The sequence below is a fragment of the Eptesicus fuscus genome, chromosome 10 (genome assembly GCF_027574615.1).
Source record: "Eptesicus fuscus isolate TK198812 chromosome 10, DD_ASM_mEF_20220401, whole genome shotgun sequence".
Lineage (NCBI taxonomy): Eukaryota > Metazoa > Chordata > Mammalia > Chiroptera > Vespertilionidae > Eptesicus > Eptesicus fuscus.
Window position 1 is genome coordinate 79,578,975 of NC_072482.1, and position 14,837 is coordinate 79,593,811.

Genomic DNA, 14,837 nt, shown 5'->3' on the forward strand with positions numbered 1-14,837 from the left:
CTGTAACTTTGCTTCCGCATTATCAAATGGGAGTAATAGCAGTAAGAATGTCATGGGATTGTGGTCTGAACTCAAGGAGACATTGTATCTTCATGTTTCAATGATACATTATGAATCTTAAGTCAGTGCTTAGCACACTGTAAGCACTCTTAAACTTTACCTGTTACTGTTTTTACTTCTAGGATAGAGAAAGTGAAATCAATCATCCATCAGTTGAATCACGAAATGGGCAAGGTAAGAACCATGTGGGCTTTGCTGTACACTGTATGCCAATTTTTAACCAAGCTTTTTGTGTGCTTAAACAAACAAATCTACCTGGTCATGAACTTCCTTTACCTTTCTTTCAAGAATAGAAGAACAGATTAACTAGTATATAGATGGTGACTTTTTGTTTTTCCTGAAGCATATTGTTGCTAAATTTTACCAAGTTCTGTTAAGTCCTTCAAAAGAAAAATATATATCCTTCAGTTTTCTGTCATCTAGGACTTAGGAATATTCCTTAATCAAAGAAATAAGAACAGTGATGTACTGACAGTTATAGGCTAATTAATTTTTTAAAAGTCTATGGTGTGTCCTAAGGAAAAATGAACTTAACTATGCTGAATCAAATTGACAAGTGTCTGGCTAGTTTGCTAATGAGTCAGCCATAAGACTCCAAATTCTGTTTAATCAAGCCTCTATTCTTACCAATTAAAAAAAAAAAGTCTTTTCCTTCCTGATTATATTTATCTATACACACACACATATACAGATACTAGTATATGTATATACATTCCAGTTTCTCTCTCTCTCTCTCTCTATATCTATATATATATATATATATTTTCAGCTTTATATATAAACTGGAATATATGTATTGTATGTATTCCAGTTTTGTCATAATCCTGGTCATTAATAGAATATATTTAATTTGAGTAAGGAATATACGTCTTGGTAAATTATACTATATTAAATTGAATATTACATTGTGTTGACTTACAAAGGCTAAAGATAAAATGTCTGTGTAACTGACAGATGTCAATTAATAGATTGCTTTAGGAATTGTATATAAGGCATCAACATTCTGAATAAGAATTTTGTATTCAATTGTGATCACAACTATTTATTTGATATTTTACAAAAATGAGTAAGTATGCACTATACAGTGGTTTTTTTTTGTTTTTTGTTTTTTTTTTTTTTCAGAAGCAAGTAAAGTGTGGCATATGGTGAAGCCACTTGGAGCTGCTGGAGAAATAGCCAACTGCAAAAATACTTTACTGTCACAATTGGCAAACAGCATTATTCCTTGCTGTTTTCAATATCGGTGTAAAGTCCTTTTGTGAAATACTTATGTCTTCAATAGCTATTGGCTATTACAAACAAAACAAACCCCCTTTTCCACTCCAGCAGCCCTATGTGAAAGGAAAGGCCAGGAAAGCTCTGACTCAGGTCTCAGGTTCTTCCCGAGGGAAGAAGTGGAACGAGGCCGAAAGGTTTCAGAACAACAGCGAAGTCAGTGAAGCAGAGAGCAAGTCCAAATATCCTGCAAATGACAAATAAGCCAGGAAGGAGACGGGCCAGCTGCTCACACTGGAAAGTTACCGTACGTTTATTTTGGTTCAAGTTTTATTTTTATAGGGCTATGGAACAGTACGCGTTCTATGGGGGAAGGTGTCTTGTTCCAGAGTACATGAATAAGAAGCAGTGAGGTATCCGTGCAGGTGGATGTTTCTTTGGGCGCTCTGCACTCCCGCCCCTTCCTGCGCGCAGCCGCTCCGGTGGGACCTCCACCTGGGGACCTGGGGACCCTGACCCCCGCGCGCCTTGGCTGCGGCGGCGGCGATCTGTCCGCGCGGGCCCTCCGTGGCCTGGCCACCCCGCTTACCAAACTCGCGCATCTCAAACTCTGCTTTTCTGCAAGTGGACGGCGAACCCGGCCGGGTCCCCTTCCCCGCCCGCGCTCCCTCCGAGCGGCGGCGGGCGGCGGGGCCGGGCCGCGAACAAAGGCGGCGCGGGGCGCGGGGCGCGGGGCGCGCGGCCCGGCTAGCGCGCGTCTCTCCGGCAGGAGGCGGCGGCGCCGCGCCCGAGCCCGCATTCCTCCGAAGCGCCCGGAGCCCGCGGGGCTACGTCACCCCCCGGCTCCGCCCCCGTCCCTCCCCGAGCAAAGTAACTCTTTGGCTAACAGGCGCAGCCTCCTCCGAGCCATGGAGAGCTGCCGCCGCGGCCAACCGGCGACGCGAGCGACCTCGGCGCCCCAGAGGTAGTTTGGCGACCGCCGAGACGGGAAAAGTGCCGGCGGGCGGCTGGGGACGCCCCGCTCGCACCCCGCGAGGCCCGGCCGGCACCCCGGTCGTGGATTTCGCTGCGATCCTCCGGGCAGCTCTTTGCAAAGCTGCTTGAAACTTCTTCCCAAAGTCGACATGGATACAGCGGCGGCGGCGCTGCCTGCTTTGGCGGCGTTCTTGCTCCTCTCCCCCGGGCCACTGCTGGGGTCGGCCCGCGGCCAGTTCTCCGCAGGTGAGTGGCCCCGATGACTGCCCGGGCCCTGGAGGGGTGCAGAGGGCTCCTGGCCAGGGCCAGAGGCTAGGGACTTGGGGGCAGCTTTCTCGGCCCGGGGTCCGGGGGCACGAGGCAGAGGGAGAGATGTCCCCAGAGTTGGTGCCAGGTGGGACACGGGGCGCCGGGCTGGGCGCCGCTTGGCGCAGGTAACTTTTGTCTTCGCGACCCATTGTTCCTCGCTCCGGGCGCGGGCTGGCCGGGCGGTGCGGGGAGGGAGGGAGACAGGGCTTTTCCTGGGGAACTGGAAGCCTCGGTGTCCAGCGCAGGCTGCACGGAGCTGGGGGAAGAGGGGAAGGGAAAAGTAGTTACGACTCCGGGGACGGCGACTCTGTAGCCCGTGGCGCACGGTGGTTGCTGTCTGCCACCTGGGTGTTCAGAAACATTTCCCCGGGAGGCCATTGTCAGGAACGTGGAGGCTCGAGAGGACTGACCTCGGCGCGCTCTGCCAGGTGCTTTTTGTCCCGGGAATAACCTCCCCTGACTATTGTCTAACTACTTCCCGGTCCCTCCTCCCCCCGTCGCCCTCCCCTCCCCCGGCGTCGGGCAGCTCCTGGCTTTGTCCTGTGCGTTAGGGCACGGAGCGGAGTAGGTTCCGTGTGTTCATTGCATGTTTTGAAACCGGAGCCGAAGGATCCGCACCGAGCGGTCCTGGGCGGCGAGGAGCGGGAGCCGGGTCCGGGCAGCCCGACCCCCGGTTGTTGGAGCACAGCCATTCCCGGAGCGGGTCTGGGTGACGGGGACCGCCAGTGATTGCCGCCCGCTAGGAGGGCCCCAAAGAGGAGGGACGTGGCGCGGTCCCTAGGGTTACCTAGAACCCTTGGTGAAGCCACTTAGAGTCCAGGAAAACCCGTCGCTCCCGGTCCGGTCCTGTGTTCCCTTCCAGTTTTGTTATCCTTCCCGGTGGTTGCTTCTTTCGTTCTCTCCTCTGGGGGCTCTGGAGTTTCACCAGGTGGACGCTGGGGAGCGGGCTCCCGGGCGCCTGTCTGCTTCCCGCCGATCCTGGCAACTTTGGGGCCAGTGTCTCCCCCCCCCCCCCCCCCAGCTCAGCCTTGCTGGCGAGCGCATCTGCTGCCTGTTTGGCGGTGCAGATGGAGACGCAGAGGTGGCCGAGGGGCGCTGGGGAAGCCCGGGGAAGCAGCAGCCGCGCTCCTGGCGGAGGCCGTAGGACGCGGAGAACCCAACTTACTTTGCACACGTCTGTTTCCCTCGTGTGTTTTGGCTGCCCGGTTTCCAGGAAATAAACTCAAATTGTTGGGATCCGGCGTACTGTTTATTTCCCTTCCTTCCCCTCTCCCCTCTTTAGAACTCTATAAAAGGAGTTAGCGGATTCCGGCGTTGTTCACTCAGGCAGATTGTGAAATGCAGCGTGTAGGGGAAAAGCTGTGTCTACGGGTGATGCATGCAAAGGACAGCCAAGCTCTATGCAATGAATGAATGACCTGATGGCTTAATTTAATTCTTTCTGAAGTAAGCATTCCTGCATGCACCTGTGACATGTAATGCCCATTAGTATCGGGACCTGGAACCTTGCTTGATCTCAGAGTCATTGTATGCAGGCAAGTTGGAGTGGGTATTGATTTCTTCACCGTGTGTATCCCTGCACGGAGAGCCTAGACTTGAAAAAGCCTGTAGTTTGTTAATTGGAAGTTTGAATTCTACCAGTTGCGTGATTAAACTTACATGTATTCCACAGATGCAACAGTTAATGTCTCAGCAGCTGATGGCTGTGTTTTTTCAGCAGTAAGGAAACTTTTCTTCTGTTTTCAAATGTTATTTACCCATTTTAATGAGAGAGTAAATATTAAATTTCCTCCAGCAGAATGTTCATCAGATATCTCTAATGAACAATTGTTTCCCTAGGCATGCAGTTCAAGTCGTTTGACTAAACAGGCCTGGCTTTTCTGTAGAGACAAAGCAAAACATTTGACCTTGCATTACATGTTAAGTAGAAGAATGAGCAGTCCTAATATGCAGTTCCCCCTGAACTGTATCTCAAAATTTTGCCATTCAGGATTTACATATATGTCCAGAAATTAATGCCTTTGATGCCACAGTTTAAAGTCAGGTTGTGGATCTGCCTTTCTCAAAAAAAAAAAAAAAAAAAAAAAAAGTTTATTTTGCAAAAAAAAAAAAGTGCATTTTTCTGGCTATCATAAGTCATTTGGTGTCCTATTGTATTCAGCCTTTTGTCAGATTTGTTGCATAGACATAGATTGAGATTGGCGGTGTCCTATTTCTTGCTGATTTTCTGATATTGTTCTTTAAATTATGAACTTTTATTTTGAGAGACATTTAAATAAAAGTGCTTTAAAGTCTAAAATGAATATGTATTAACAGAATTTTAAAATAACCTGTTTTGAGTATTTTTCAAATCATTCCCATTTAGGCCAATTTACCACTTTTAGATCATATCATGTGGTTTCTAATGTAGTAAGTTTCAAAAGCAAATTTTGAAAAACTGAGGATTGTTAGATCTTTGATGTAGGTACTCATCCAGTATACTTTGTTTGATCACAAATTTAAGAATGTTTTCATCATTGTGACTTTAGTCTTAGCTTTTAGAGTTAAAGTGTAAAACTATTGCTCGGTGAGCCTCTTTCAAACCAGAACTGCCTATAAATATCAACTTATATTTATATTCTTTCAACTTAATCTCTCACTTAAAATGAACTGAGGCATAGAAGCACAAAGATGTATTGAAGTTTATTCACTGGGTTGTATAACTGTCATTTCTTGATACCATGATGTAAGAAAGTTTTCTGTACTAGGACTCTGATGACTGACAAACCCAGTCACAGAGGAGGTAACTTAGAAACTCAACTTGCCCATCTGTAAAATGGGGATAATAAAACACATTCTGACCTTTCCACATGGTTTTGATGAAGGTCATATAAAATAATTTATGTGAACTGGCACTGTAAATTATAAAGCATTATGCAGCTGTCTCTGTTGTAATCATACATTAAAGTAGCTATGTGCCTTGGCTTCTGTCTTTAGGTACTCCTGCACTATCTCCTAGTGAATATAGGCTGTTCAGATAGTTCCTGTTTGTGTCCCACTCGGCCAGTCACTTATTTTAATCATTATTAGACATCAACATCCCAGATTGGCCAGGCCATAATTTCACAGTGAGAAAAATTATCTTTTAATTTTTATATTTTTACTTACCTTATGTAAATCTTTACTTGAGCTAAATCTGGGGAAGAGTCATTACTGACATCCCTATATATTCTAGCTAATATATTTTAAGTCCATTTCCTTAGCTGTTTGTTCAAGTAACTGTTGGTTGTTCAGCTTTTTCATTTCAGCGTGGAGAAAAATATGCAGCTTTTTAGATGCAGTCTTACCAGTGACCTAGAGAGGGACTATTGTCTCTCTGGTATGATGTGAGCCTGGAGTGCCGCTCAGGATCCTGCCTGGAATCTGGTTCTGGCGTGGCACAGTGTAAGCAGGCACTCACTGGACTCCTCAGTCCCTGCCACTGAGCCGGGCCCCTTTCCTAGGATCTGACTCCTCCATGTCTTCGTAGGTGAGGTTAATTTCTCTTACACGTATTTCCCACTAGGACATTCTATCAGAGACAGCTTCTATTAAGGTTTGCCTTTTGGTCTTCTGGTTTGGACTGACCACAGTCCATCAGTCTCTCAATTCATTAAAACTCCAAATTCTCATCCCGAGCAATAAAGTGTACCTTGTACCTGGTTATTTCCGGGACTGGTTTTTGTCTGCCTGGTCTTCTTCTGTTCCACTCTGTTGATTTTCCTAGATTGCAAGATGTCATTTTGTGCCTGGCCTACCCAGACGGCAGAGGCAGCTCTGGCTGCAATTGGGCTTTGGCATGTGTGCTGCTGACAGCTCTTCTCTTTGTATTCATAAATGTGAATTTCAAAGATAAATCAGGCCCCGTGCCACTGCTCCCCTCTCCCACACTCCTTCCCACTCTTCTCTGGCAGCAACAAAGCCCCACATGCACATACACAAAATCAGTCTTTTTGTTTTCACCAAATACCTTTTAGTGCTGGGCGTTCTTAAAATATGACTCAACCACTACCCAGAGCAAACACCAATCCTCCTACCAAATCGTTGTTTTTTTTAAATATACTTTTATTGATTTCAGAGAGGGAGGGAGAGGGAGAGAGAGATAGAAACATCAATGATGAGAGAGAATCATTGATCAGCTGCATCCTGCATACCTCCCACTAGGGATGGAGCCCGCAATCCAGGCATGTTCCCTGACTGGGAATCGAACTATGACCTCCTGGTTGACCCTTAACCACTGAGCCACGCTGGCCGGGCCTACCAAATCTTATATTTTTAGCAGTGATGGTTTACTACACATTATTCTGGCCTTAAAATGTTTATTTCATGTAATAGGGTCCTATGTAGAGAAACTGTGTTGTTGCCTTCTAGTCCTTTTGAAGTACAGGATTCTAGGTCTGCTCAGGGTGGTATTAAAGACAGTGTAAGTCGTGCTAAACATGCATCTGCTCCTCAGAGGAACAGAAGATGCTGATGTCATCTGTCTGTTGCTGTTCCCATTTCTCCTACTTGCTCTTTATGCAGGGCCGGAAGTCAGGGATTCTGGAAGACTAAGAGCAGGAAACAGAAAGTTTACAGATTGTGCTTAAAGAGAAAAACAAAGGATGCTGGGGTATGTGGGCACATGTGTGAGTGTGTGTGTTTGATCTTTAATTTTCTAAAGAGGAAAAAAAGACCTATTTTGATTTGTTTATTGGAATCATCCTTTGCCTTTGTCCAAACACTTTCATTTCTAAAAATTTCCTTCTTTGTATTCCTCTCACTCTCCCCTTTGATCATGTATATTCTGCTTGTGTTCCTCTATCAAATGGTGTTTCTCTTTGCCTAAAACGGTTATAATTGCTTTTGACTTGTTTTTTCATCAAAACGCATGTTTGTCATAGTTACTGAATAGTGGTATTTTATCATATCTTGACAAGTTTCAAACTGATATTTGATGACAAAGTAAGTGAGTAAGTACATCAATCAGGCTAATTTTTATTTCAATTAGAGCCAAAAAGAAACTTGCACATCCATAAAATAATCTTTTAATGTCACAAAAGATGTATTTGTTTGTGCTTATATAGCTCTGAATGGAAGAGAATCTTTAAGTTCCTTTTTGTAAATGGGAATAGAAATTTTGAGTGCCACATTGCTGGGTATTTTGAGATACATGAGATAAGTTACATACAGCTTTGCTTTGGAAAACATTTTAAAAATTATGTTTGAATGTTTGATATCAATGCAAACTCTGGAGGTAGTTTGTAAACTTTAAACTCCATCTTAATGAAAATGTGTTTATGAAAAATTTTCTTAAAGAAACATAGTTCCCCATGTAAGGTTTTATTGGTTCCATAAAGATTCTGTTGTGAGAGCTATGTTTGCTTTCCTATGGCATTCTGGTGGGAATTCTTTTGGTTTGCAGCTAATATTCTAGTAATACAACTGAGTTTGCATAATTAAAAAAACCGAGTTTTGTTGAGGGTTGTCAGATTGTTGAGGTTCTGGGGAAACATCAGTTCGGGATGTAAGGATCGCATTGATCACGTTGTGGAACATTGCCATTTTCCCACTTAACTCAGTCCCAATGTTTTGGCATTCTTCTCTGTATGTTGATAATCTATAAAAATTACAAGTGGCTTATTTTGTCACTTACCATTGTTTTAGGAGCAAAGTAAGTAGTCCTTAATGAAATAATCCATGTTTCCACTTTATGAGATTGTAGAGCTCTGTTAGTAAAAATGATGAACAGGGAAGTGCTGGTAGAACCTTCTACAAGTATCATTCTAGAAATTATTTTACTAAGAGGAACTTGGAAATAAAGCCAAATAAAACAGTGCCTAGTTGAGTTTGTTTGCATTTATTTGCTGGGAAAGGTGAAAGATGTAAATAAGTATTTACACACACACACACACACACACATCTTAAAAGTGATAGAACTTCATTGTCCAAAGGTTCAGGTTACAAGGAAGCTAAGGACATCTAGAGATGGGGTCAAGCCCCTATACTTATATTTTTGAAAAGAATATTGGACTTAATTATTTTCTTAATTAGATGAAAAAACTGAAATGGAAGATAAGTGAACCATACAGTATAGTATTTACTATAGTGTACTATGCTCTACTTTTAATGAAAATATAATAAATCTTCTTCCAGATGGAAATCTATTTATATAAACCCTTCCCAATGCAGCCTGCTCCTTAACCAGCTGATTGTAGGCTGACTCTCCAAACCCGGTCCAGGGCAGCAGCTGACCAGCTACAGAAATACCCTTAATCCTTGTTTGGCAGTGGTGTGACTTAGCAGCTGTAAGTGGCAGGCTGGACACAGGTCCTTGACATGATTCGCCTTAGGTCCATGAGCACATTCAAGAGTAGAGAGGAAGCCTTTCCAGGCGCCCTCACTGCCCACCTAGGGGGTGATAGCTGATACCTTCATGGTCATTGGACCCCTCAATTGCAAAGGGCCCTAGACTTGTGCGACTTGAATTGTGTGGTTAGTGGACCAGCAGTTTTCAAACTTGTGATGGTCTTGTGGTAGATGACCTATCAGAGCCCACCCAGACTCTGCATTTTAATAAAATCTTCAGGTGATTTGCTTGAACATATAATTTTGAGAAACACTAGGATGACAAAAAAAAACCAAAAACCACACACACACAAAACCAACTCAGCTTGAAAATAATTGCCACATGCACTTTACTGTAGAATTGTAAGAGTATTGTGAAAGGATTAATTATAACATGAAACAAATTTCCCTGGAATTATATTTCGGATCAGTATTTACTTAATTATAATTTAACACCCTAGACACATCAAAACAACAATACCATGCAGGTTTTTAAAGAGTACACGGACAGTTTTGAAAGAAGGATTTTTATAAGAGAATAAAAATAAAGCTAAATAGTTTTGGTTATAAACTTGTTGTATAAGCATATTTGAAGGTAAGCATATTATCCAAGGAGCCAAACATGATATATGCTCATCATTGATATGTTGATACAGAAAATAGTATTTCCTCTGACATTACTAGTAGCAGCAGTTTCTTGTTTTATATTTCTTTCTTTTCCCCTAAGGATAATTTAAGTGTCTTTGTAATAAGGAACTCGTTGATAGGCCAAATACAGTGACTAGGAGTTAGACAGAATACACTCTCTATCACTGGTGTTCTTTTTGCTGTGTTTTGTGTTCATATTTAAGAACAGAGATTCTTGTCAGTTCTCTCAAGAGAAAAATTATGATGTAATAGACAGTGCACACTATTCATGTCAAAACACAATTTTACTTGCATTTTATAGCTTGCTTTAGCATTCTTTGGGAAATGAATTCTCCCAGAAGACCTAATTGCCTCCTTATTAATGAGCCTGTAAGTGTGTTTTGCTACCATTTACTATTCTAAATGTGTCTACATTTGCTGGTTGTTTCAACATTGAAGTCTGATTAAATCACGACCGCTGTATTTGTTTTTGCCATTTGCTAGCGATTCAGAAAATACTGGCATAACGACACGGTCATGGCAGAGACTAATGGAAGACAAGCAGTGTAAATTAATGTTAACCCATGGTAGTTGGTTGTATTGTGCTGTTATTGGGAGCTGGAGTTTAGGGTTTGATACTGTAAATGAAAGCCTGCTTAAACTGTATTGTTCAAAACATAAAAACAATGGTTCTGGTTAATGAATAAACTACAAGGCAAGACTTTTTACACTGACCTTTGTTAGAAACTGGTGTTTAAAGGAAGAGGGTTCATTGTGGGCAGATCAGTGTTAGAGAACTTGGTAACGGATAGGAGCTCTGAAAGGTACTTCCATACACGTTCAAGGGCCTTAGTGTCTGAAGGCTTTGACTTGTTTACTTTTTCTAGACTTTTGTATTAGTTCTCTGATTTTATTATTGTCAGCAATAATCCAGTTTATTTTTTCTCTTACACGTTGGAGAGCAGAGATTTCCTGAAAGCAGTTGCAAAAACAATGGAAGCTGCCATTTATTGAGTGCCTACGACCTGCCCAGGTCTTATGATCAATGTTTTACATAATTTTAACTTCTCATGATAATTCTTTGATATTGAAAGCATCTTCATTTTGCAAACTGAGGCCATGAGAAGTTAAGTAATAACTTGCCTTAGATGACAGCATGAGGAACTAGTAGAGCCAAATTCATTATTGAGTATATTCACATGTGTGACCATTAGACATGTGTTGGGTTGCATGTTGTCAGAAAGTGCAACCCAGACTGCTTGCAACAAAAGGGGAATGTGTCCTGTCCTCCAGCCGACAGTCAAGATGGAGCTTGACTTGGGAGTTCACATAATTCCTTTGGGACATGCTCTCTCTATGCCTGCTCAACTTAGTTCCGGGAGGGCTCCAGGAGCTTTGTTCTGAGGGCCCATATTTAGAGACCAGGTAGGTTCAACAGCTCCCAGGCCACAAGATCCCAGGTTCTAGTCCGTTAGGAAAATATGAACTTCTGTGCTGGTTGCACCTGAAAAGGCCCTGAGGTTCACTCTGAATCAAGTGGATCGAGTGTCCAGCCCATGACTGAGGGAAAGTCCCCTGTGCTGATTGGCTTAGTAGTTTACTAGGATTTTGGCTTCAGCTGTAGGTCCTCATCCAGGTCATATGGACTGATGGGGTGGTAGGGGGGAGAGGGGCAAGGTAAAGGGGTGAGGAGTGTGGTGGAGGAATTTGGATCAAACCATCAGTTGTCAACATAGAGGGGATTGGGTTGTGGAAATGCAACCAACCTACAGTCTGCTTGTTAAATGATGCGGGAGCAATAAAAGCCAAGAAAGAGGAAGTTGCCACCTGTGGGTATTTTTTTCTTCTTTTAAATTGAGAGCTTTTGCACCTGGAGTGAGGGAGGGGCAGAGGACTGGGACTGGGAACAAGAGGCAGGTGCAACTGCAATTTTATTTATTTAAAAAATTTATTTTAAAAAAATATATTGATTTTTTTACAGAGAGGAAGGGAGAGGGATAGAGAGGTAGAAACATCGATGAGAGAGACACATCAATCAGCTGCCAAGGTACATGCCCTTGACTGGAAGCAACCAAGGTACATGCCCTTGACTGGAATCGAACCTGGGACCCTTGAGTCTGAAGGCTGATGGGCTAGCCACTGCGCCAAACAGTTAGGGAGCCTGTGGGTATTTATAACCCTGCTGAGGGGAAGGAAGGAGACGGTAGGGAAAAGATAGATCAGATGGTTCTCAGCTCTGGACCACTAGGTGGTAACATCAGGAAGACATGGTGGCCTCAGCCTTGGTCTCCCAGGGGAAGGGGCTGGAAGAGGAAGAGGCAAGAGGCAACTTGCACATGGGCGTTACAGATCAGCTGTTCATAACTTAGGGTTTTTTTTGTTTTTTTTTTGGGGGGGTCCCTTTTAAACCCTGTTTTAAAATACAAATTTTATTATATTCCTTGTCTTAGTATTGAATAAGTCCAACATTAAAAATGGACAGAACTTTGCCCAAAGTCATACAGCTTGGAAGAACTTGAGTTCAAACTCAAGATTTCTATTTTTAGGTCATTGTTGTTACCACATACACCTTGTTTTGGCTTACTGGTAATTTATATAGGTAATTGTTCTTCAAGGTCTTCTTGAATTATTTTGCTTTTACAATCTGAAGTTGTAAAACACTGTTTCTAAATGCAGATCTGACTTAATGATTGGCTTTGTTTAGAACAGTAATCCAAATATGAGGTGATAATATTTAATCTCTCAGAGAAGAACTGCTTGTTTGCATGTATACATGTATTTTTAATAGAAATGAGCTAAGCTGTGATAAATGATCCTAATTGAATAAAACCTAGTCACTCTTCACTTTGGAAACTAATTTTGAAAAACTCCAGAGGTGGAGGAAAACTTGTTTATGATTTTGACCTCCTCACCTCTCTCTTCTGCCTAACTTTATACTGATATCTGAGCAACATGGGATATTCGCCAGAGGGGCTATAAGGAGGCACTGAATAATGAATAAAATGTAGAGAAGTAGCAGCTGTTGGCCCAGCCCTCCGCTCCCCTCCAATGAGAGATTTAGCTGGCCTGGAGTTAGAGACACGTCTATGAAAGCTGGGTGTGACGAGGACCAGGGGCCCTGATGTGGCTGTGCCAGGTTGGAGCAGTGTAACTTCCCCAGGCACTTCCAGGGCTGCTAATGGCCCTTCTCTGGCCAGAGTAGCTGGCCTGGCACCGAGGAGGAAAAGACTTCGCTCGGGGAGGAAGGCTTATTGGCGTCTGCAGGTTTTTCTCCCTTCTATCACTGGAGGTTTATTTTTACACACCTTTGTCTCCTACCCTGAAAAATTAATAAATTGTTATTGTTCTCCTGTGTGTTGCCTACTTTCTTTGACTTTTTTTTTTTTTTACCTCGTGTTATAGCTTTGTCAGGTGTGATAGCTGTGACTCCTGAATGATGACATTTGCAATAATTTGTCTAATATCCTCTCAGGTTGGAGCACAGTGCTATCCAGCGCTGACTCATTATTGCTGCTTTATCTAAACTCACCTTTAAATACTGAGGAAATATACACAGCGAAGGGGTTGGCAGCAACCTGCGTCAGAGAGAGCCACACGTTTGTGTAGAGATCTGTGTACGAAACCATTTTCGCTCAGCGCATTGGGCTTGCTGTAAAACTGCTCCAGTCTTACTGGTAGCTGTCCCTTTCAGGCTGTGCAGTTTGGAGGTCATGTCTTTCTGCTCCATCCTGAATGGCCTTATCACTAAAATGGGAATATCACAATCAACGTGATTTTAATCTCTTCTCCAGTTACTCAGTAGGACACTTTTAAAGGTAAAATGAGTAATACACGTGAAAGTACTTTTTAAAAATAATCGTAAACTACCATAAATGTGTAAATATTTTTGTTGGGCAGATAAATATTAGTAACAAAGGCATTGTTATTGAAGGCACAAAGTATATGCCAAGGAACGGAAATGAGAACAATAGAGGCTTTGTATATTTGTGTGCCTAAGTTATACACTGCCTGTCTAAATTGTTTACGTATCTGAGTTTTGGGGGAAAGTGAGGTGATCAAGAAGAGTCAGCAAGGTTCTTGCGAGCAATGAGTGATTCTGTTCTCTATCGTAAAACGCAGCCCCCCCCCCCCCCCCGAATTCATGTTGGTAAAGATTATGTGATTACATTGAAAAATGGTAAACATCTTTTAAGGGCTGTGATGCTATATGGCAAGTTGTGTGTATAGTTTCTCTTTTTGGATATTTTTATGAAGAGATTAAAAAACACTCAGCTGGCTTGCCCAGTGAATGGGAGCATGATTCTGATAAGGTTTGTGTCCCTTTATTTGTTCTTCTACCCCCCACATATTTGAGCATCTATTATGTGCCTCTGCTGTGTCAGGCCCTGGGTGTGCTGGCAGGTGAGCCAGGTATTGTCCCTGTGCTTTGGGAGCACATGTGACTTTATGACTCGGCAGGGAGTGGTACCCTTTGAGCAGCCCCGTAGCTAATGATTAACAGGTGCACCCGGGGCTATTTTGTAACCGGCCATACACCTGTGTCTTGGCCGGTCTCAAAGCGCAGCCTGTCTCTTGCAATTTGCTGGCCCACTTTGGAACTTGCCAGGATTAATACAGTGCATCAGCAGTCTTCCATACCCTTGAGCCTACCCACAAAATGCTGGAAGCCTACCAGAGAAGGACGCAAAAATGTGCCACAGTGGTCGTAAAATTCCACCAAGTGGAATTTCCCAGAAGTTGAGTAATCAGAGTAAACAAGATCGATGGAGGAGAGAGCGCGTGTGTGCTTTCTGGAGGCTCCCAGTCACTTGCTCTCCCTCTGGAAACAGGATCAGGAAGGTTTCCAGGGTGGGGTGAGGGGGTGGGTGGGGGGGATGGGGGAAGGCGCCCCACTTAGAGGACCGCGTGTTGAGGTGCATTCACAGTGTGAACATTCATATGCAGAGAGCCCCTGGTTGTTTGGCTGCAGATTCCTGTCTGCTGTGACCTGCAGATGCTTATCAGCTGCTGCTGTTGTCCAGACTCTTATCAGCCTTCTCCCTGTGGCTTCCGTGGAGTGGGTGGTCCAGAGCAGTGGGCAGCTGTGAGAGAGGGAGGCCTGGCATCTGGGTGGCCAGGCATCTGGGTGGACCTTGACCCTCAGCAACTGCACCTGCACTTGCACCTGTAAGGAAGCTGGCAAATTGCATTCCTGGTGCTTTGGTCATTCATTTTCAAGGGGGGGCAACAGTATTGTCATTTAAACACACCCATTGCCCTACCAGGAAATGGAGGTTTTGAACCTCTGGGTTAAAGGAGACCCACGT

At 43.7% G+C, this 14,837-nt stretch overlaps 1 protein-coding gene across 2 annotated transcripts in view; it reads left to right on the forward strand.

Annotated features, from left to right (window-relative positions):
* The first annotated feature begins 2,132 nt into the window (after positions 1 to 2,132).
* PTPRK (protein tyrosine phosphatase receptor type K) overlaps positions 2,133 to 14,837 on the forward strand; it is a 477,611-nt gene continuing 464,906 nt past the window's right edge. For both annotated transcript variants that reach the window (XM_008138467.3, XM_008138476.3), the window contains exon 1: positions 2,133 to 2,496. In XM_008138467.3, the coding sequence (XP_008136689.1) occupies positions 2,400 to 2,496 (97 nt within the window). In that variant the 5' untranslated portion in view covers positions 2,133 to 2,399. The remainder of the gene's footprint in view (positions 2,497 to 14,837) is intronic.